The sequence below is a fragment of the Protopterus annectens genome, chromosome 8.part0 (assembly GCF_019279795.1).
Source record: "Protopterus annectens isolate FY-2018-M chromosome 8.part0, PAN1.0, whole genome shotgun sequence".
Lineage (NCBI taxonomy): Eukaryota > Metazoa > Chordata > Ceratodontiformes > Protopteridae > Protopterus > Protopterus annectens.
Window position 1 is genome coordinate 1,828,086,125 of NC_056741.1, and position 22,436 is coordinate 1,828,108,560.

Consider the following 22,436-nt stretch of genomic DNA (forward strand, 5'->3'; position numbering starts at 1 on the left):
TTCTTACCTTCAAAGAGCAGTGTAAGAGTTTCAGCAAACATAACTGCTGCCCGACGTTCATTCATATCCGTGCCAAGAGCAAGGGTCAGGTTTTCCTTGGCTTTGCTGGCAATCTGTAATGCAAACAGGTTATGTGCCCTTATTTATTTTATTTTTAGTCATGTATTCATTTTCATATTCTCAAAACACAATAGAGGCTTACAGTTAAGAGCACATTAGTTATTCTAATATTATACCCAATAAACTACCAAGTGCCAGTGTATAATGATTAGTATTGAGTAAGCAAGTCTGATACTGGGACAGTCCATCAGCACAGCAGTTCAGCTTGCATCATTAGTGTACGAGGCTCATGAATCACTAGAGAAGGGGAGAGCTTTAACACATTATGCCAAACATACGTATTAAGATGTGCAATCTATGTGTACTGCAGGGATGTACAAAGACAGCAATGCAGCATGCCCTGCCTCTATTAAATTAGCGGTTACACAACTGATTATATCACAATAATGACATATCAATGTCCCCAAGTTTCTCTGTTAAGTCTCCATTAATGTCAACAATGTCTGATAACTCCATGTGGTTTGACTATGTAGCGGAATGCAGTTTCAAAATGGTGTGAAGATGACAAGACAGAGAAATCTAACATTAAGATGTTGGTGGTCATGATAAATGCTATACGGAAGGAGATTTATTGCCGCTTCAAAAGGTATGTTGATCCCTTGAGCTGTTCTGTCAAGTGTGAAAACAAAGTATACCTTTACTGTTTGTGTTTTCTGATTCAGTTTAGGCATTAGCTGCATAGTACTTTGTAGTCTCTGGAATCCATCCATTCATTAAAACCCCTCTTTCCCATTTTTGCACATAGGGCTGAGGGTGACACTTCAACAGTGAATCATCTACAGCCACGGTTTACACCGCCAGGTAGCTAGCCCTGCCACTGTAATTCTTACACACACACACACACACACACACACACACACACACACACACACACACACACACACACACACACACACACACACACACACACCTACCTATGGCCACATTCACAGTGTCCAGTTCACCTTACTGCATGTGTTTGGAATGTGGGAGGAAACCGGAGTACCCATGTGAACACAGGGAGGACATACAGACTCCACATAGAAGGCAATCCAGCTGAGAATCAAACTGGGAAAACTCTTTGTTGTGAGGTGACAATATCCGCTGTGCCACTATGCCACCTTTATGGACTAACAGCTTTAGATGTGCGGAAAAATGAAGAGGGAATGTTTGGTATAGTTTTCAGCTGCCATAAAAACAGCGTCAACTTAATAAATTAAAATACAAACTATATCCAGCAAATCTGAAGATGTTTCCCCCAACAATGATGTAACTGTTTATCCAAGTTTAGTCAACAACAGGCAGACCATAAGGGTTGCTGCAATTGCTTGAAAAGGAGAGCAGAGTATGTGTCAGCAGAACCAGACAAAGGGAGTTAATGCTTAGATACTGATGAACTGGAAGAAGAACTTGAGCAACGGAAAGGTCACAAAGTAGTTGTATTGTGATGCCATGAGTGAGAAAATACTTTAAAATGTGATGTCTGTACTTTTTCTTCCTTTCAGACTAATACGTTTGTAAGCTAAATTTAAGTCTTGTAAGACCTGCAACAGAAACTGCACCATGAAACCGCTTGGACACAATGGTTTATTGTGAGAACAGACTCGTATTTGATTTCTTGGGAAATAGAAAACATAAGTTTAAAGGTTTTAACTACATTCACCTGGGTAAAATGCAGAAAATTGTAAAGAGACATTGTATCGCTAAAGAGAGACTAACAGAATTAGTCAAAATAGCAAACAAAAATTAATGAACTCTCACCTATTACAACCACCAATACCTCACGGTGGTGGCAGACCAAGACAGAATCCAGCTAAAATGCAGATAACTGGCAAAACATGTACAGAAACACAAAGGAAAAGCAATATAAACAAAAATAATGAAATAAGGCAACTATAAGTGCAGTTTATTATGCTGTAGAACCAAACAAGAAGGCCAAACAAAAAAAATGGTGAATGAAAAGCCTTATATTTCTTATAGAAACACTAAAAACTTAAAAAGAAGGCTATGTTATAAAGATTTTAAAGTATATGCCAAGCAACAAACAGTTACGAAGCAAGGCACTTTTAAAGTGTATGAATTGTAGTTGTTGTAATGATATTTTAACAGGTAATAATAATGTGTTCACACATCCTGTGACCAGCAGGCAATATACTTTTCCCTCACAGCCAGTTGTAATACCAGCTATGTGGCGTACCTTGTCACTTGTGTAAAATGCTTTTCATTTTATGTGGGGAAATCCACCAGAAGGCTGAGGGAGCGAATTATTGAGGATAAGTTGGACATAAGAAGGAGAAATGACAAGAATGCTCTAAGCAGACATATCGTGAACAAGGGTGAGGACCATTATTTTAAGTTTAGGGTAACAGGCATAGTAGTGAAAGGAACCAGGGGGGCGATTTAAACAATTTTCTTGAAAATAAAGAGTATGAATGGATTATCAGATTATGTGCAGAGTCTGAACATGGTCTTAACAATACTGTAAGTATTAAACCTGTTTTAGTAAGAATACAACAAAATATTTAAGGTATTTTTTTGTTTAATTTTATGCAGTGTCATGGGATATGCTGGCTGTGGTCATGTGATACTTGTTTGCTCTTATTTAAATAGTGATTATTCTGTGTAATGGTATTAGCATTGAGAAAGGGCTGTTACCTGAAAGCTTTGCTTTAATAAAGTTTTTGCTTTACGGTGGAGCGGTTTATTTCTGCGTCTATTGTTATTTTTCCAGTTAGCACAGTATCAACCTTATTACCACTTGTTAAAGCTATGCCTATACTAACAAACCAATTTTCTGAACAGCAGCACTTTAATAATGGGTCCCAAGTTCTAGAAACAGTGGGATAAAAAAGTGTTAATAGCAGGTGCCAAGGTAACTAGTTTTAGTGTTTTTAAATAGTTTTTTCTTGTATAGGATATCAGTAGAACAATTTGGTCAACTGTATGAGGCAATTACCCCAAAGCTCCCCATTAAAATCACTGGAATGGCCAACACAGACGTGAATGGTCATGCTACTTAATAGCACGACTTCTCACTATATTCTACACAACAACAGAATATGTTTAGCCAACCCCGGTCATATTACTATGCCCTACAAGCACCTGCAACTGACTCCCATAAGCAATCTCAGTACTTTTTCAGCCATCTCTAGTCACTTGATAAGAGTGTCTGCTGATCTTGGTAATCACTTATATTCACTAATGTTATTTTGCAGGTATGCGTGTTTGTTAATATTTTTCTAGCAATAAACCAGATACAAGAGCATGAATTCATTGCGAGATGCCAGCATTAGAAGACCAAAATTAGTTAAAGGAACTTTATTAACTCGCATTTTCTCCATTCATTATAACTAACAGGATCAACAAACCAGAACAGATGTGCAGTTTGTAATCTGTGACTGATCAGTCTACCTCTCAGGTTCTCACCTGATCAAAAAAAAATGTTCAAAATCAGACTTTCAGCTGAAGTTTCATATGTGATTGGCAATTAAGTATGTAGCCAGAGATACTTTCTGCACATTTAATAACTATTCTGTTCCTTCTGTGTTATCTTAGCAATAGTGCATCAGGTAGGGACCAGATAATCACAGAATATATTTTTTAATCTAGTCATAACCTAGTTATACAGTTACACTGAAAGTGGTCATGCTTTTTAACACCTTTATTAAATCATAACACATAGGCAAACATTTATATAAAAATAAACCATATTAACTTATTTAAAGTTACAATTATATACCGCATGACCTTTCTTATAACTATCATCAGCCCAACATTATATAAAATGTTCAATTCCCGCCGTCTCTTAAACCTCATTCCTCTACCAGATGAAAATTTTGCATGTATTGTTCCCTATCACATCTCCAACATTTGCCATCTACCAGAGGAAGAATTTTTTTGGAGTCTGCTTGGGGTATAAAAATACCTATGCAAACATTCCCAAGCAAAAATCCTAAATCTTCTTGACTTTACTGCACATGCGGGAGCCGTATCCTCCCATTGTTCCCTTGTACATTATTTATGCAATCTTTCTTCCCAATCTTTTCTAACCTCCTCTGGTCGATTCCTATAGTTACTGTGCAATATCTTTTATGCCCTAATAAATTATCCATTTTTAAGCAGCAGCTTCTGTTGTAGCCATCATTGGAATTGGAGAAACCATGTGTCCAACATGAGTCCTGGAAAGCCTAGGTCAGCCATACCTGTGGATGAGTGATCAGATCTGGAGAGGGATCCAATGTCCAAGGCAGACATAGCAGACAAAACCAAAGAAAGAGGAACCACACTTGTGGCCAAAAGGGGGCAATGAGAATAACCTTGCTCTTCAACCAGAGTGCTTTCTGAAGAAAATTGGGTTTTAGAGATAATGGAGGGGGGTAAGCATAAAGGAGACCAGAAGGCCAGACGTGAACTAGAGCATCTCTCAGTGACCCCCCCCCCTGAGGTGGAATTAGAGCAAAGAACCTGCTGTACTTACTCTTGAGGGGAGAGGCGAAGAAACTGCAGTAGGGTTGATCCCGTCAATGGAAGATTCTCTCCACCCTGCTTGACTGAGAGACCAGTTGTGAGATATTGGAATAGTCCTGCTGAGTTTGTTGGCTAGCATGTTGGATTTCCCCGGTAAGTGCACTGCTAAAAGAAAGGGGTTGAAGAAGATTGTACACAGCCACACATTCAATGATTCTGGACAAAGGGGTATGACAAGGTCCCCCCTGTTTGTTGATGTACCAAACCACAGACATGTTGTCTGTTTGGAAAGAGGAAGAGTGCTCTGAAAAGTCTGCAATGCTAGGAGGACTGCTCTCATCTCTGGGACATCAATATGCAAATTGGTTTCTTCTGGGGAACAAGTGCCTAAGATGGCCCATCCCAACAAATTCCCTCCAGCCTAACTGGGAGTCATCTGTGGTAATCATGGCTACTGGGGGTGGGATACAAAGGTATGACCCTGACAAACTTCTGTGGACTGAATGCACCAAAGCAGGGAGTTCCTGCAACCATGAGAAAGTTTTATAGGACGGGTCAGAGGCTGTTGAATTGACCACTGAACTGCTAGAGTCCACTGAAGAACACACATGTAAAAATGAGCAGTTGGTAGTAAGGTAATCGCAGCAGCCATTGATCCTAAGGCATGAAGAAATAGTTTTGCTGGGGTAGAAGGGAGTGAAAGAATCTCTCTGAAATGCAGTCATAAGGACTGTACTCTGGTGGAAGAAGGGCCAACTGACTGACTGTGTACAGGCAAGCTCCTATAAAACTCCAAGACTTGAATGAGCTGAAGATGGGACTTGGATTAATGGACTGTGAAAGACTGACTTAATGAGAGTAAGTAGTTCCTGGCCTTTTTGAGAAGATGCCTGGTTTGGGCAGTGAGGAGTCAGTTGTCTAGGTAAGGAAACACTGAAGTCTGAGATGAGCTCCTACCACTGCAATGCATTTGAACACCTTGGGGCTGTGGTGAGATCAAAGAGCAAGACAGGGCTTTGAACTGGTAACAGCTGGCCCCCAAATGAAAGTGCAGATATCTCTGGGAGCATCTGTTCATTTTTATGTGACAGTATGCATCTTGGAGATCTATACACCACATCCAGGCATCATTGTGTAGAAGAGGTAGAACAGACAGAGCCATGACCATCCGGAACTTGGAACTCTTTCCAAACGGATTTATATTTGTGAAATCCAGAATGTGCCTCAGGTCCCCTGTTTTCTTTGGCACTAAGAAAAACCTTGAGAAAGCTCCAAATTCTCTTTGGTCTGGTGGGACCCTCTTGGATGACTCTTGTGTCTAGCAGCTTTTTCACCCAAATGTCATTTGTAATAGATCCCCAGGCTGCCTGTAGCAGGGACAGCCCCCCCCCCCCACAACAGCTTCCATATAAAAGCACTTGGGCAAAACTTCAAAAAAACTGAACGGGTCTATTCGAAAAGGAATCTCGAAACCCGTGATTCTGCAAGTCTCCTCTGCTGTGAGGGTGGTGTCTTCTGTTGGAACCCCCACCACCACCACCACCACCACTGGGGAAAAAAAGTTTCCCCTCATGAGTCTTGAAAAGGTCCTTGTTAGTTTCGGAACTACATCTTTTTACCTCCACACAGATTCCAAGAAAAGGATCTCTGCAGTGTAGAAAGAAGGATTCCCATGGCAGACAAGGTCTTTCCATCTTGCTCACTATGGGAGAGTGTTTCTTCTACTGTGGGTCCTGAAGAAGGAAAATCCATCAAAGGGAGCATTGATAAAAGAATTAAAAGAACTAAACAAGTCACACGAACATATCCAGGCAGGTCTCCTGATGGCTATGCCTGAACCCACTGCACATGAGGAATCTTCTGCTGAATGAGAGATTAATTTCATGGATGTATTAGAAATTGATTGAAGGGTGGCTAGCTGTGAAGAAATCTAAGTTCCTCTGTCAAATGGACCCAGGACTAGACTTCAAGAATTCCTTAATCAGGTCTCTCTCCAATCTAGTAAAATATGTCAAGTTGTTGAGCGACCATAGAGCAAAGGTTGCTGAGGCATAAACACATTTTCCAAACCTGTCCATCTCACTAAACTATCTATTAGGAGGATGAAAAGAAGAGCTTTGTTCAGCCGGCTTTTGTTTTGTGACTGCCACCACAACCATGGCATTCATGACAACTACCTTACTCAAATGAAGCCTGTCTTTGGGTGGAGCAAGAAATTTGTCTGGATGATGGGGAAATGGTACCATGGTATCCAGCTCCTTCCATGCTCAGCGAGACACCAGCTCTATACAGTCATCTACCGGTAACCCAAGACATAGATGAGGTGGACCTGAAGGCTTCTCAGAACACCAACTCCTCCTGGGAAGGGAGGGGGTTGGAAGAGCATCCACATTTCCGGCTAAGGATCTGTAGAATGTCTCCAAAAAAGAGATCTTCTAGTGGAGATCTTGGAGACCCCTCCCATTCATCGAAGCTGGTGTCTCCTCCTCTTCATTGAAGTCAGTGTCTTTGGTTAAAAATTTCTGGGGGAATCTATATGCCTCCTTTTAAACAAAATTTTCCAGGGTGACCTCCTCAGTGGGATGATCTTGAGAGGTATCAGAAGACAGGGGAAGTTCCTGGGTAGGAACTGCCTGAAAGCTAAGAGAGGCTGGCTGTCCCTGAGGGACAGGTTGATGAGACTCAGAAACTGATCCGAAGGAGGTATGGAGGTAGGATCTGAAGAAGCAAGAGTAGAATGTACTCTCAGGTGAGAGAAAGCCCTCTACACTACTTCATAGGTTCACTGGTAGGTACTAGGCTATTGGCCCCAAGGCCTATATAAGCCTAGGCTTTCGCCACCCAAGAAAATTATATTCCTGTGCCCCTGTCTAGTAGAGCCACAGAAGTGATCCCCAGGGTGAATTTCCTATTTCCCAAACAGTCAAGATTTTTCTTGGAGTGCTAATGAGGAGCTTTGTTTGATATAGATAGGTAGTTTGTTCCAGAGTATGGGAAGTGTCTGGGACAGGAATCTATCCCTCCAGCATGTTCTGTTTATTGTGGTGACAAGGTTTAGGTCCTTAGAGCATGTAGCTCGGAGGGATTGAGATTTCTTTAAGTGGAGCATGTCCAACAGCTCTGGGTTTGACATAGCTTTGTATGTTAGGCACAGATCTCCTCTGAGTAGGCAATATGCAACGGAGTAAAGCTGGAGTTTTTTGAGTTGGTCTGCGTAGGGCATCTGTTTGAGGCTGGTAATCCTCTTTGTGAGGTATTTCTGCGGCCTTTCTAGTTGTTGTAGATGCCTTGTGAGGTACATACCAAAAGGGGTGTTGCACTCTATAATGGGTCTGAGTGACGAGTAGAGGGGAACAATGACCTCTTTTTTCCTGGATGAGAAACCTTTTGTGATGAGGTGTGCCACATAGAATTTCCTAACTACTGTGGCTATGTGATTATCAAAGGAGAGCCTACTGTCGAGCTGTGTCCCAAGATCTCTTATCATACTTTTGGGTGTTAAGTTGACTATTGCCCATGTAGTAGTTCATCGGTACAGAGTTTTTACCAAAGGGGATGACAATGCACTTTTTGACATTGAGCTTGAGGCCATGGCTTTGACACCAGGCATCTGTCTCAGTGAGGCCCTTTTGTAGGATGTCCACATCATTCGGAGTTTGGATTATGGCTCCTAATTTGCAGTCATCTGCGAACTTTGTTAGCCTGTACTTCAGAGAAGTAGATACCAAACAGGAGAAGACCCAGGACTGAACCCTGTGGTACTCCACTTGTCAAAGGTCTGAAGTCGGATTTGGAGTTGGCTACTTTCAGTGTGGGTTATGTCAGTGAGCCAGTTGGCAACCCATCTTGTGACATAGGGATTTATACCTAGTTCAGTGAGTTTATCTATAATTCCAGAGGGGGGGGGATGGTGTCGAAAGCCTTGGCGAGATCTAGATAGGCTGTGTGAACCACCTTACTCTTGTCTATGGCTTTGGCGACTCCTTCAAAGAAGTCTATCAGGTTTAGGACACATGATCTGCCTTTTACAAGCCTGAACTGGGTGGGGTCCAGAATTTGGAGATTACCAATAAGTTCCATGATGATACATTCCATGGCCTTGCAGACCAGGCTCGGTCAGGCTAATGGGGTGGTAAGTTCCTGGGGGCCATGGTGGCTCCCCCTTTGTGGAGTAGGATAAACAGTCACTGTGCACCATTCAGTGGGCAAAAAGCCTGAAGTGAGGCTATGATTGAACATGGTACTTAGGTGGGGTGCCAGTTCGTTCTGTAATTCGTGTAGAATGCAGCCTGGGTTGTTGTCAGGTCCCATGGATGCTGTGTTCTTGGCTTTGGAGAGTGTGGTTTTTACCTGTGCAGCCATGACTACAGGAACTTTGTATTCTTCCGGTATAGAGATGGGCCATTTAGGGGGCGAGAGGTGGGTAAAGTTAGCATTGAACCTATTTGCCAGGCTGTTGGCAATATCAGTTGGTTCTGTATATTTAGTGCCATTGTACTGTAACTCAGAGCAGATCTGAGTGTTGCCATGGAGGTTCTTGACATAGCTATATAGAATGCTTGTGGTTGTCTTTAGAATCAGTGGCGATTTTGTTTCCATAACTAGCTTTGGAGGATTTTATGCGGGATCTCAGCTTCTTACTGAGGCTGACCAGGGAGTTCCTCCAATCATGGGATTTTACTCTTTTTTGCAACAGTTTCTTTCTTCTGTTGCAGTTTGTTTATGGCAGGGGACCACCAGATTGGCTTCCTTTTTTTGGAGGATAGCATCATGGCTCTCTGTTAGGGATAGCACGATACATGCACTCGTGTAAGTGTTTATAAAGTGCATTTGTGTAAGATTCAACAGTTGTACCTATATTGTCCGTCTGCATGGGTGTCATGAAGTTTGCCACTTCTGTCTTAAGAAGCGTGAAGTTGGCTTTGGAGAAATTTTACACGGTGGTTTCCCTAATGGGGATGTGGATGTCTAGGGTGATATGCTTGTGGTTGGATCTGACCAATGAGGAAATTACCTCTGGTGTGGAACACCGGTCACCCATGTTGGTAATGACCAGGTCTAGGATATTGCTGCCCCTGGTGGGGGGGTGGATAAGCTGATCTAAGGCATTAGAATTTATGAATTCCAGAAAACATTGAGAAAAATAGTTGGTACACGAGTAGTTTTCCCAGTTAATGGTGGGGTAGTTGAAATTGCCCATTATTAGGGTGTTGGGTTGTACCCTAATATTTTCCAGTTATCAAGAAATGAGGATTGGGAATCCTGGGGGATCTGTAGCAAGCTACAATTTGGATTCAGGTCTTGCCCACAGTTAGTTGCACTTGGATAATCTCGGATGCATTATGCTGAGCAACTAGCCTGGAGGTGTGGATATCCTTAATGAACATGGACACGTCTCTGCCTTTACTGTTTTGGTCCAGGTTAGGTGGCAGAAAGGTGTGGTATGAATTATAGCTTGGAAATGCAAGGATGCTATCTGGAGCCATGAACCAGGTCTCTGTCACTGCACTGATGTAGATGTTCTCCATTTTAAGGAGTGCCTCAAGTGAGTGCATTCTGAGGTTTAGACTTCTAGCACTGAGTAGCATTACCTTCAGATTTTGCTTGCTTGTACCGGTTATGGTGGTGAATTTGTCATTTGAACCTTGCCTAAAAAAGGCACTATAGGGGTGGCAAGAGCCTTAGCCAGTATCCAGAATCCCAAGGGCGACAGGTGCAGGCCATCTTTGGCAAAGCATCCTAGTCTGTCGATCATGTCATCCCAGGCAGACAGATACTGGATCCCTTTAGAATGACACAAGAAGCTTAGCCAACTGTTGAAGTCAATCATTTTGTCCTTGTACTGTGGTATCATTCTGGGTGATGGCAGGATGCTACTCAGGGCTAAAGTCATACCTGCCTGGGCCACAAGATCAGAGAGCTCCTCCATGTCTCTTTTCATGTAGTCCACGGAGGTACGTCTCAGGTCATTCACACCAACATGGACAATGACAGAGCCATATTTGTACTTGTGGAGTGAACTGAGTGCATGCGTTGTGTGGCGGATCCTGGCACCCAACAGGCAGCTGACAGTAACTTTCTCCTTGTTTAGCCTGGTGAGTGGAACATCAGTGTGCCTGACTATAGAGTCACCTATGACTAGAGTGTTGGGTAAGTTGTTACGCCTTATGGGCTGTGGTTGAGTGGCACACTGAGTTTGTGGGCTATGTGTCATTTGGGTTATGTTGGGGGTTGAGGTTGCTTGCGTTTCTGCTTTGGAGGTCTCTGTTGCTTGAGCAGATTTTTATTGAGAGACTTTGCGAATGTAGGTGTGTGTTTTGTGTTTCTATGTGTGTGCTTTGGTGGTGTAGGTTTTGAGGGACTATGTGATGAGTGTGGTGTGGTGCAAGTGTTTACATTCTCCTCTTGACAGTCTAGTCCAGACTTAGGTGAAGAGAGCTTTGCTTCCAGTTTGGCTATGCAAGTACATCTCTCACAGGTTGTAGTGTTAGGTGGTAGGAGGAGAGGGTTGTCTGTGTACATGAGGCAATTGCTGCATTGCCCCAAGATACCCAGATTCATAAAGGTAGACAGGAGAAAACACCGGGAGCTGACCCTTAGACATGCCTGGATAGGTGCTTATTTATTAAGAACTAAAAACTGTTTTCCTCTATAGACAAGTGAGGAAAGTTGAGTGCTGTAGTAATTTGTAGCTTATTTAGTGCTTACAATGAGTTCTGAACAAGTGCTGAGCTCAAACAGATTTGAGTGCTAAAACTGAAAAAGTGGCTAGTTCTGAGGAAAAATTTGAAGAGCAGACTTTATGGCGCCGGGAATACTTTAACCCTAGCTAAGCGGCGATGCATAATATATAAAGTGTATATATATATATATATATATATATATATATATATATATATATATATATATATATATATATATATATATATATATATATATATATATATATATATATATATATATATATATATATATATATATATATATATATATATATATATATATATTTTTTTTTTTTTAATACAACAGTAGCAAATGACCAAACTCATTTAAACAAATCAATTAACCAATAAAAAGCTAAAAACTGAGCCCCGTTCCAGCAGTCTTCGATCAGACAAGTTCTAACTGCACACTCCTGCCATAAGGGTACAGGGGAACCTTCTCCAAAAAAAGATGGCCTGGAAAAAGCAGGAAGACTGGGAGAAGCAGTTCAGTCTCACTGGAACCGAAGATACAGGTGCAGCTAAGCTCCAGGCTCCTGCCATGAGGGAAGAGTCAGACCAGAGCTGTCCATCACTGAGGCTTCGACAAAAAGAGACAATTCTGAAAGCCTCAGTCAAAGGCATCCCCCCCAGATGCAGCACCTATGCTCGTCCTTCTCGGGGTGGGGGGGGGTCAGTGAAAAATGAGTCAGGATCTTCGGATTACATGCCTCGACATTGGTGGTCTCGAATAAGAGGGCTCTGCAATTGCTGGACAGATCAGAGAAGGAGAGACAATAGAATGAGATACAGGTTGAAGTCTCAAGGATCTGATGAGAGCTAGAGCCAGTATGACGCCCATCTGTATCTGTGCTCTCAGGCACTTCCTCACCATCCTATCCACATCTACTTCAGAGGCACTTTGGGGAGATCTGATAGAAGATGAAGTGGAAGGAGGACAAAACAATCTTTTGGGTGACTCTTGTAAGAAACAATATCAGAGGTTAGGGAAAATAGGCTCCAGAGAGAAACAGGGACTTTGCCCTGAGGAGACTCTTGATGCAGGAGCAGGTTTACGAGTCTGGACAGGAGAGAATTTTGTATGCTCCCTAGTCTCCGAAGCCAATTTAGACTTTTTGGTGAGGGTTTGTGCCCCTGAGAAGGAAGCTGAAGAGGAAGGAGCAGAAGCAGGTAGCAAACCCTTCCAAACTAACTTATTGCATCTATCATTTAGGGCTTGATAGTTGAAACCCACATAGATTTGACAAGTGGTTTCCAAGATGGGCTTCTCATAAGCAATACACTTTCTCCCTATGGGCATCATTAGCATGAAGTATCTTATGCCCACAGGAAGTGCACTTCTTGAATCGGAGACCCATTCTTTAAGGAATGAATGAAAATGACATCAGATGCTATAATTTTTATTTTTTTTTTTTTTCATTTTCTATCACTACTGGAACTCTTTTAGCAATTAATATAACTATACCCCTTGTTGTTTGTCCCAGATACTCTGCTGAATAACCATTCTGAAATCCTTGTATCAAATTCACAAGCCCATTTCTTTTCAAATGAGTCTACTGTAGCACTGCTATTTGCACTCTGCATTTCTTATTATAATTCACTACATTTTCCTTTTTGTCTATACCTGTGAGACTATTCACATTTCAAAATAATATGGATAGTGTGGTTATTACGTTAAAAAGTTATTATTCCCAACTACCGTATATGACCTTTTTTTACTTTTGTTTTCAGCTTTTGAGTTACATGCACCCTCTAATGTTTGTCAGGTTGATCCTTTATACAGTTGTTTGTCATCTCCATTTGAAACCAAGTCACATTTTTCACTGCTTTTTCTTTTAATGAAAACCCTGAAACTAAAAAACAAACCCACTCCAGAACATCCCCATAAGCTATTAACTTAAAAACAAACAAAACTGTGTACACCATCTTCAAATACTTAAGTTTAACCCTTTAGACCGGGACAATAGTCCCAAATCAACAGTTACATACACAGGTATTACCTAACCTAAAATTAGAATTAACCATGCTAAGATGCATGTTACAAGCCTGTGCTACTACTTACATTAATTTCCATCTGTTCTCATTGTATCTTTATTCTCCTCCCTGATGTAAAACAGCTTGTATGCTTTCAGAAAAAAACAATAACTTTTTCCCTTAAAAAAGTGCTCTGGTTTTTATTGCTTTTATCTGTAATTAGCCTGTCTCTTGGCTGCAGACTTCTCAACTCACACTAAGCACATGCTAAAGGAAAACATTTAATTACATTCTCTGTCCTCTTACATGCTTACACTAAAACATGTTATTAAATGAAGCAAAGGGCCTTAATCTAGAGATTCACCTATGCAAAAGTAAAACAAACCATATCAAAATTACTTCTATTATGAGCCGTGCTTACACCCCACCCTCCAACTTAATAATCCAAGACTACAGCATATTAAAGTTAAACACGCTTTTGTCCAGCCTTTCTTTTCTTTTTACACTGTAATGCCTATATTTCCTAAAACAAGAAAAAAAAATCTGCACTTGTTTATTTTAGTATCTCTATCCCATACGATAACTAAAAATGCTTACCTATACAACATGCAATTTAAATCATTAAATGTTTTTACACAAATACGGCTATCAAAAATGGTTTTACTTGCTACTACTCTTCCTCTTAGTGTATTTCCAAACATTAATGACATGAAGTGGGGCATATCCTTTTCAGTTCCCCAAAAGCTTAAAGTAAACATAAATCCAGTCTTACCACTCTTTCCTGTACAGACATGATTCTTAAATGTGACTGACGCTGTATAATCTCATTGTTGCTGGTCTTCCTGTTCATCTCATCTCCCAACCCTAGAATCCAGTTAAGTCCAAGGTATTCCCGATTCTTCTGGTCCACTCCTGTTTTTTCTTTTTCTCCTCCTCAAGCATTTTCCTTTGGAACACTGGAAACAGGTTTCACTGGCAAAGTCTCTGTATGAGCTTTATTATCAGAAGAGAAGATAAGCAGAGGGACCTTCAGTTTATTGGCTCATTTTTTGTTGGACAAACTTTTTGTATTTCCTCCTTAGCCTACCCTGCATAAAAAATTACTTTGATCATCCAGGAAGACACATTCTAAAGACTGCTGGATACAGCAGCTTGAATCTCATACTTGTCTCTTGACAATGCCTGATTGCTAGGATTGCTTTTTTTCTGTGTGGTGTACAGTGAATAATTATTTTCCACAAACAACCTACTATCTCTGATTTTTAATACTTTGCCTTTCTGCCACAATTTTGTCAGGAACAACTGCTGCTGGTATGATTACATCTTTACTAATATAGGTCTTGGCTGCTTTCTCAAGACCAAGTTTGGAGGATACATTTGATGCACACTTTCAATTAACAAAATCCTGCTGTGGAATACCAATCCAGTTGCTTATTTATGCTTCCATAAAATTAACGCAGTCTGTTCCTTCCAGTTTCTCTGGTACAGCAGAGAATTTCAGGTTTTAAAATCGGCATGTTGTGTCCTCTAACTGTACCATTTTTTGAAAAAGCGCTTCATGAGAAGTCTAATACTCATCCTGCCTCCTCTTTATTTCAACCTCTGATTAGTTTGCAGTTTTATCAGTTCATCTGACAAGCTACTTAAAGCTTCTTCTATATTTTCAGCCTTTTGTTATTTGAGTTAAGTTTCTTCCAATGTTTAAATTATTTTAATCAGCTCTGAGTACAATCAATTTTTTTCCTCTAAATTGCTGGATGACATCTCTTGTACTAAAACTGGAGCCTGAACTATTTGTTGAACAACAGGATTCTTCACAGTCGGTGTTTTCTCTTCATCTTTTCTAACTGATTTGCTTTCAGGTTCTATAAGTTTCTTCCTTGATGGAATCCAGGTAGTGTACTTAGTAGCCAGTAACTGAAATTTACTCAAGCTAGCAGATTTTCTGGCCCTTAATTCTTAGGTTCTTTTTTCAGACTGTGAGAACTAACATTAAGGTGTTAGTCAGTCTGCAGCCATCTTGGAAGTCCAAAACTGCCACACTTAAGAAAATCCATGGATGATGTTAGTCAGGTATATGAAAAAAGGAAACCAGACTGCACTGTTAATGGAGAGTGACAGCGTCATGAGAATGTGAGTAGACTGATATTAAAGTCACCCATGGATGCACTGTGCACATCTCTTTACCCTTAACCTACAATACTTCTGGGACGACCCACCACTGGACCAGTAATCAAGGAGCCTCAATTCTCACTAATGGCAACAGTGGGGGACGTACACTGGGAGGATGACAAGTACACACACAGTATTTCCAGATGCAGCTCTCTGCATCAAGTGCAATTTCCCTTAAGAGCACACAGAGATCACAGTCCAGGGCTGGTTTCTCCCTCTTTCTCCAGATCCCCAATAAAACACCCTACTGGCACAGCTATATAGTTGAGATATCAGCTGAGTGACCAAGCCAAGACCTCCAGCACTCTCTCTGTTCAACCAGTGCTTTGTGTCCCTGCCCAAGTAGCTGACAAACACACTCCAAGGTTTGATTTAGACACACACACACACCTGGGAAAGGCTGGCACAGGTTTACTAGCTATGCCCACTTTTAGTTATCACTGCCACCAGCCAACTCCTTAACTAATTTAAGGCCCTTAAAGGGTGACCAATCTTACTGTATAATGTTACTATTAATACAAATGGTAGTTTGACCAGAAGCAAGGCTATTAGGAGTTGCCTACACAGTGTCACCAAATAAATATACAAGTACTCTCAGAACTTAAATATCTCTAAACAGATCAGCCACAATGAAAGGTTTAAATATATTTAATAATAAATAAAAGAAGAAAATACCTGGTATATATTCACAGTGACATCAGAGTTCAAAACCACAAGAAAATATATAAACAACATTGCAAGACAGTCTCAAATAAATAAAGAAAAATATCTAAACTATGCTTCACTACATTCTTGACTGAATCTAAGAGAATTTCTATACCCTAGTGAACTTACTTAAGAGCAGGGCAGATGTGGTGAACGGTTCTTGTTGTTGCCAGGTACAAGACAGACTACAGAATGCTCTGTCTCACTAAAAGACTAATTAAATTAATATCTCAAATATTACTGCTGGGATAGCTTGCAGAATGACAATTTCTTATCATCTGACTCTAACCCAGATGAAACCCCCACTGCTAGAAGCTAGCAGTATTTAGCATTTACCTTTGAAAATACATAGCCTTAGATTTTAGACGGATGCCGGAAGCCATTAACCAATTACATCCTTCCACATCTCAAGCCTAGTAATTATTTCTCCTTAAAGACAACACAGAGTTCCCTAGTACAGACACCCTGTCTCTTGCTCCCATAAAGTAATTTAATTTCAGCTATTTTTCTGAAGTTTTGCTGGACTGTAGTTAACCTCCTACGTTCCAGTTTCCACTGTTAAAATATATAAATTTAAACAGTTGCAATAGTGCATGCAGATTTCTGTCCTCTTTCAGTAGGGCATACTGTGGATACATTTCAAGCACTTTGCAAAAAAAACTTTCAACACACATCTGTACAAACAAGTTTGATATACACATAACATACAATTCTAATACAATTGTCACACAAGCATTTTATATAAGTCATGCTGATAGTCACAAATGACATAATTATTTACAAAATTTCAGCAAGCTATGCTGGCAGTATCCCCCTTTGTCACAAATTCTTTAGCGGTATTAATTGTGAACAGTCCGTTATTAATATTTCCATTAACTATGTGGTCTGACTGCATGGACAGCTTCAGTAACACACATGTTGTAGCATAACCCTAGTGTTTCATGGAATTTACAGGATTACTCACTCTGGGTGACACGTTAGGTTACATGCATAAAGATAAAAGATTATTTGAGCTCACCTGTGAACGAAGGTACTCTGCAAACTTGCTTAGGCCATCTTCGTGTAATCCAAGCAAAGGGAAGATTTTAAAGAAGCGCTCCACCTGTGGAAGGTCACCCTCTTTAATAGCCTGGTCAAACTTCTCTGTTGCAATGGTTTTCAGGTGCTGTTCAGCTTCTTGCAAGAGGTTCAAGTTGGCATCAATAATGCTGCCTATCAATGCAAACATTATTAATACAGTAAAAATTTGACTCGTTAGTGATCAGTTTTGTTAATAATGAAAATCTAGTGTTAAATGCTCTGACAAAGTTCAAATGACTGACACTTGGGAGCACAGCGACAGTGAAAATTTACCAGTCTTCAACAAATACAAGTTGATTATGGATAAAATTATTCAAGCTGAAATGAAGACAGAATTGCGCAGCTCTGTCATACTTACACCGGAATAAGTGAAGGAAAACACATTCTCAAGGTTCAGTGAAAGAATGCATTCCTCAAATGCAAAGACTGACAACATGCTCAAAACATATCAATATCACCACCAGTGGAAAGAGACAACTAAAGAATACACTAAAGCCATTGCCTCCTCCACTAGTACAGATGGCCGATTTCACCTAAAGCTCCATATCGCATACCTCATTAGTGATCTGCAAGTGGGTGGGTAACATTTGTATCAGCAAGGCCAAATGGAAAGAAGGCGGACCTCTTCTAGGAAGCCGAGATAACACAAGTTGTTTGTATACTTTTAAAAAAAAGCTACCAGTAACCCATTTTGCTTCAGTAAGCACCATTTGGGACACAACAGCTGAAGACCATGATATATCACAGTGGTACAGGTGCAGGAATGAGAAGAATCCTGATAGTATCAACTTGGATGGGACCCCCCCCCCCATTGTAGTGAATAAAATCCCATTTGTACATTTGTGCAGCACCGTTATTGCTCCAGCTCTAAAACTGCTGTATCTTAAGAGTTGGGCATTTGATGTAATAACAAGAATGCAAATGTTTGCCAAAAGGTTCAAGCTTATAGGTTGTGGGACATGTCCCTGCAAGGATACATTTCTGAATTGCAATTCAGCTGCACAGAAACATCACTGCAGCACATTTACTGTGGGCAAACAGTAGCACACACCATTGTGCCCACACTCAGAATAACCCAATGTAAATTAGGGGTGGGGGTGGAATATGTGTGATCTGTCTCACCTGTTTTTTCTACAGACAGTCAGGAGGAGGACTGGTACTGTCAGCGGACAGTGACACTAGTAAGGCTTACTATACATCTCCAGTCTTTTACCATTAGACAGTACAAACAAAAGCAGACATATGTACAAAAAACTCTGTTCAGGGGAATGTATGTTACTCCCTGAAGGAAAGCCATTGTATCTAGAGAGTGCTGCCCAAAACACATACATGAGCATGTGTGTAACCATAGCAATGTACAGGATATCCTCCATGCTGCTGCACACTTCTACAAATTGTAGCTGCATACACATGTACTGTACACCAAGCATACAACAGCCATCACTTCCCTTTACAAATTGAAAAAGGTACTGCCCCTTGGACACTACATTTTGTTTACAAATGACAAGCCCACTGGGCATTGTGCTTCAGGTGTTTGCCACACTGCCTGTTGTCCCTAGGGTCCTGGAGGCCATATAAATTCCCCACCCCCAACTTGGCTATTCCAGCTGTGGGCACAGCTCTGTATGCTTCAATGTACCACAGTGAATTTGACACAACCATGCATCTCTGCAGCTGAACAGCAATTCAGTCACGTGTCCCCAACCACCCGTTCTCAAAGACAAATGTCCAGAAACCTTTAAGCCTGAACCTGTATGCCACTACACAGTGGCTGCAAAATTTCGCGTTTGTTGCACAAAAGAAGCAGCAGGTGGGGGTGCATTATGGTCGCAACATGCTTTTCATGCATTTTAAACAAGTTAAAGTTAAAAAAAAATAAGTATGCATAATTCCCAAACATATTAAAATCCTTCTAGGAGGAGATATACACCCTAATCCTGGCCCCAACTATCACAATGAAATCACAATGAACTCAATGATAATTCTCTCCCACTGACTTACGTAACCGACAAACAACCAATTCCCAACTCTGGTGATCTAATTTTTGCTGCAATAAATAATAAAAGTCTAAGAAATAAAACTTCTGAACAACATGCCTGGATTTCTCAGCATAAGCTTGATGTTCTCACTAACTGAAACTTGGCTTAATCCCAGCATAAACAACTCTGAAGTTGTACCTCCTGGCTATAATACCATCCATAATGACCATATGAAAAGGAAAGGTGGTGGTATTGCTTTAATATTTCCCAATACCTACCACATTTCTCCTTACAGCAAACCAACATTCAGCTCAGCAAAGCTTCATTGAGCTTTCCTCAAAATAAACAGTTATAAACAAATATGTACTACTGTGTTTTATATCCCTCCTAGTGACAAGTACAGCTATACTGGAAGATATTCTACATTGGATAGCCATAACATCTCTACAAAAAACAGTATTACCAAGTGATGTGAATGTCAAATGGTTGGACATAAACCAACTCCCCTACATCTAGCATTTTACACAACAAATTAATAGCACCACATAAGACATCAAATTCTCTACTGGACTAGATCCTAGTATCAGAACCTGGCAAATACTTCACCACAGGTACAACGTCAGACTCTCAGTGATAATCTCCCAATTTATAGGACTAGATATCTCACACATCCAGTTAAACAGCATATTTATAAAACACGTAACATTCCCAAGTTTAACCAAAGGATGTTCATTACTACACTATCATTTATTAAATTGAACTTCTTCAAAATCCTCCTCTTAAATGATGCTGTATTTGAATTTAATACAACCTTCCTAAACCTAAATGGCCTTGCACCTCCTAGAAGGAAGAGAGTGGCTATCCAAAGAGAGTAAAATGCTAATGCAGGATAGAGAAAAAGCATGGAAATAATTTGAAAAATATAAAACACCCCAGTATCTTGAAAACTTCAGAATGCTTCACAATCATACTAAAAGCCAAATAAATGACTATATATATATATAGATATATATATAGATATATATAGATATATAGATATATATATATATATATATATATATATATATATATATATATATATATATATATATAAATATATATATATATATATATATATATATATATATATATAAATAACAGTTTTCATTACATCCCGGTCAATAATTCAACCCAAACCCCTCTCCAGATAACTCACCCACTTGGAACTGTAACAGAGTTCAACTCTTAATTTACAGATAGTATCATATCTCCAACTAAGGATTCCTCAACATCTAATCCCTTCCCTGCCCAACAGCCACATAACACTACATCCACCTTCTCCTTCAAACACTACATCCACTTTAACCTTCAAACCTGTTCCCACCTTCTATATAAAATGAATCTTAAAACAAGCTTAAACTGTGCTCTTCTTCAGCTGATGACCTTCCAAGTGAATACCTAAAAATAGCAGCCAACACCATTGCCTATCCTGTCTCAATCTTTATAAATAGGTCTACCCAGGAATCCCATGTTTCCTCTCTCTGGAAGAAATCACACATTATCTCTCTGCACAAAGGAAATTCAACAGGCATTCATAACTTTAGACCTATAGCAAGCTTATCTACCTTCACTAAAATACCAGAAAAATGTATTAAAAACTATTTCTAGACCATCTCCTGCTGCAAGAACTCCTATTCCTTACACAACATGGCTTCCATCCTTCCCATAGTACTAGCACTGCCCTTCTAACCTATATAGATACTGTCAATAAGAGAAAATACCAAACTAGTCTTTATTTCTAGGTTTGTCTAAAGTTTTTGACACAGTTTATCACAGGAAACTCTACTTCAATTGTCCTCGTTGGTCTCTCTCAGCCCACCCTTCTGTGGTTCAAAAGCTACCTGTGCAATAGGTATCAGTCAGTAAAATGGCACTCATCTCTCTCCTTACCTCCTAGTCACCATCGGTGTACCACAAGGCGCTATCCTTGGTCCCCTCTAACATTTTCACCAACGCCCTCTATACTTTCACACAAGCCACCCTAACACAATATGCAGAGGATTCCACTCTCATTTGCACATATGACCATATGGTAACCTCCAAAAAATTACTAAGGAAGCTTTAACAGACACTGAAACATGGTTTCGTAACTCACAACTCATGCTTAACCGAAAAAAGACAAAGCTACTACTTTTTCCCACACAAATCTCTATCTCATGAAAAAACAAAATTTAAAGTCGTCAATCTTGATAACACAACCATTAAAGTTGCTTCGCATAGCAAACTATTAAGGGTGATTGTCATACCTCTCAACCTAGAAGCATCAAAAATCTGGACAAAGGTCCATGAAAAATAGGTACACATCTGTACGTTGATTAACATAACATTTGCATACATAATTATGTAACCCCACCCACCCCAATGGAATCGTGAGATACCAATTTTCAAACGCAAACTTAAAAACAGACAACAAAAATATGTCCCTCCCAGACCCTGTAGTAAATGGTAACCATTTTTTTTAAATGTGTAGCAATGATGTTCACTGGGAAGGGAGATGATGAACCTTAGGATTTTGTTTTTGGTGACTTGCAGTATGTGGGTCTTGTGCTAAAAGTAGGGAATTTACTGGTAGGCAATATTCTAATCTTAGCTGACCTACTGATCAATGGCGTAGCAATAGCTTGTGCTGTCTGAATTTGCTGCCCTTCCTCTCTCACAAAATAATGGTCGAATGGGGCCCCCCAATACACCACAGCCCCCCCCTGCAGCCATTCCAATGTCCTATTACTTGGCTATTTTGTCTCATTTACCATAAACACTACTGCTTTACTTCTACAATGATTATTTGGATTTCATTTAAAACTTTTATTTTACATTTTATAGCGCAAACACTAATATGCATCTGCTAAACAAAGCAATACAGACTCACAATGAAAATAGACTTAGCATTAAAACTTCTCTGCCCATGAAACTCACATTCAAGGAAAATGTGTCTGGCCAGTGGTGAATAAAGATTTCCTCTAGGCTGTTTTCAAATCATAGACCCCTTGCACATGAAACATACATGTGTTCTTTGATGCATCTTCCTGAATGTATTAAATTATATTCCTTGTATAATGCAGCATACTTTTTAGAGTGAGTTTTAAATTTGTTTTGAACATTTTTCCAGTAAGCAATGAAACAAAATGCATGAACCAATAATGACAAAACTACCCAATTCAGAATATTTCCATCATAAAAGTCTACTCAAACTTCTACA

The 22,436-nt window shown here is 40.1% G+C and overlaps 1 protein-coding gene across 2 annotated transcripts in view; it reads right to left on the minus strand.

Moving 5' to 3' along the window:
• Positions 1-22,436, minus strand: part of COG4 (component of oligomeric golgi complex 4) — an 873,278-nt gene that overhangs the window by 710,502 nt on the left and 140,340 nt on the right. For both annotated transcript variants that reach the window (XM_044081315.1, XM_044081318.1), the window contains 2 exons: positions 17,158-17,351; positions 8-113 (listed from right to left, as the gene is read on the minus strand). In XM_044081315.1, coding sequence (XP_043937250.1) covers positions 8-113; positions 17,158-17,351 — 300 coding nt within the window. The remainder of the gene's footprint in view (positions 1-7; positions 114-17,157; positions 17,352-22,436) is intronic.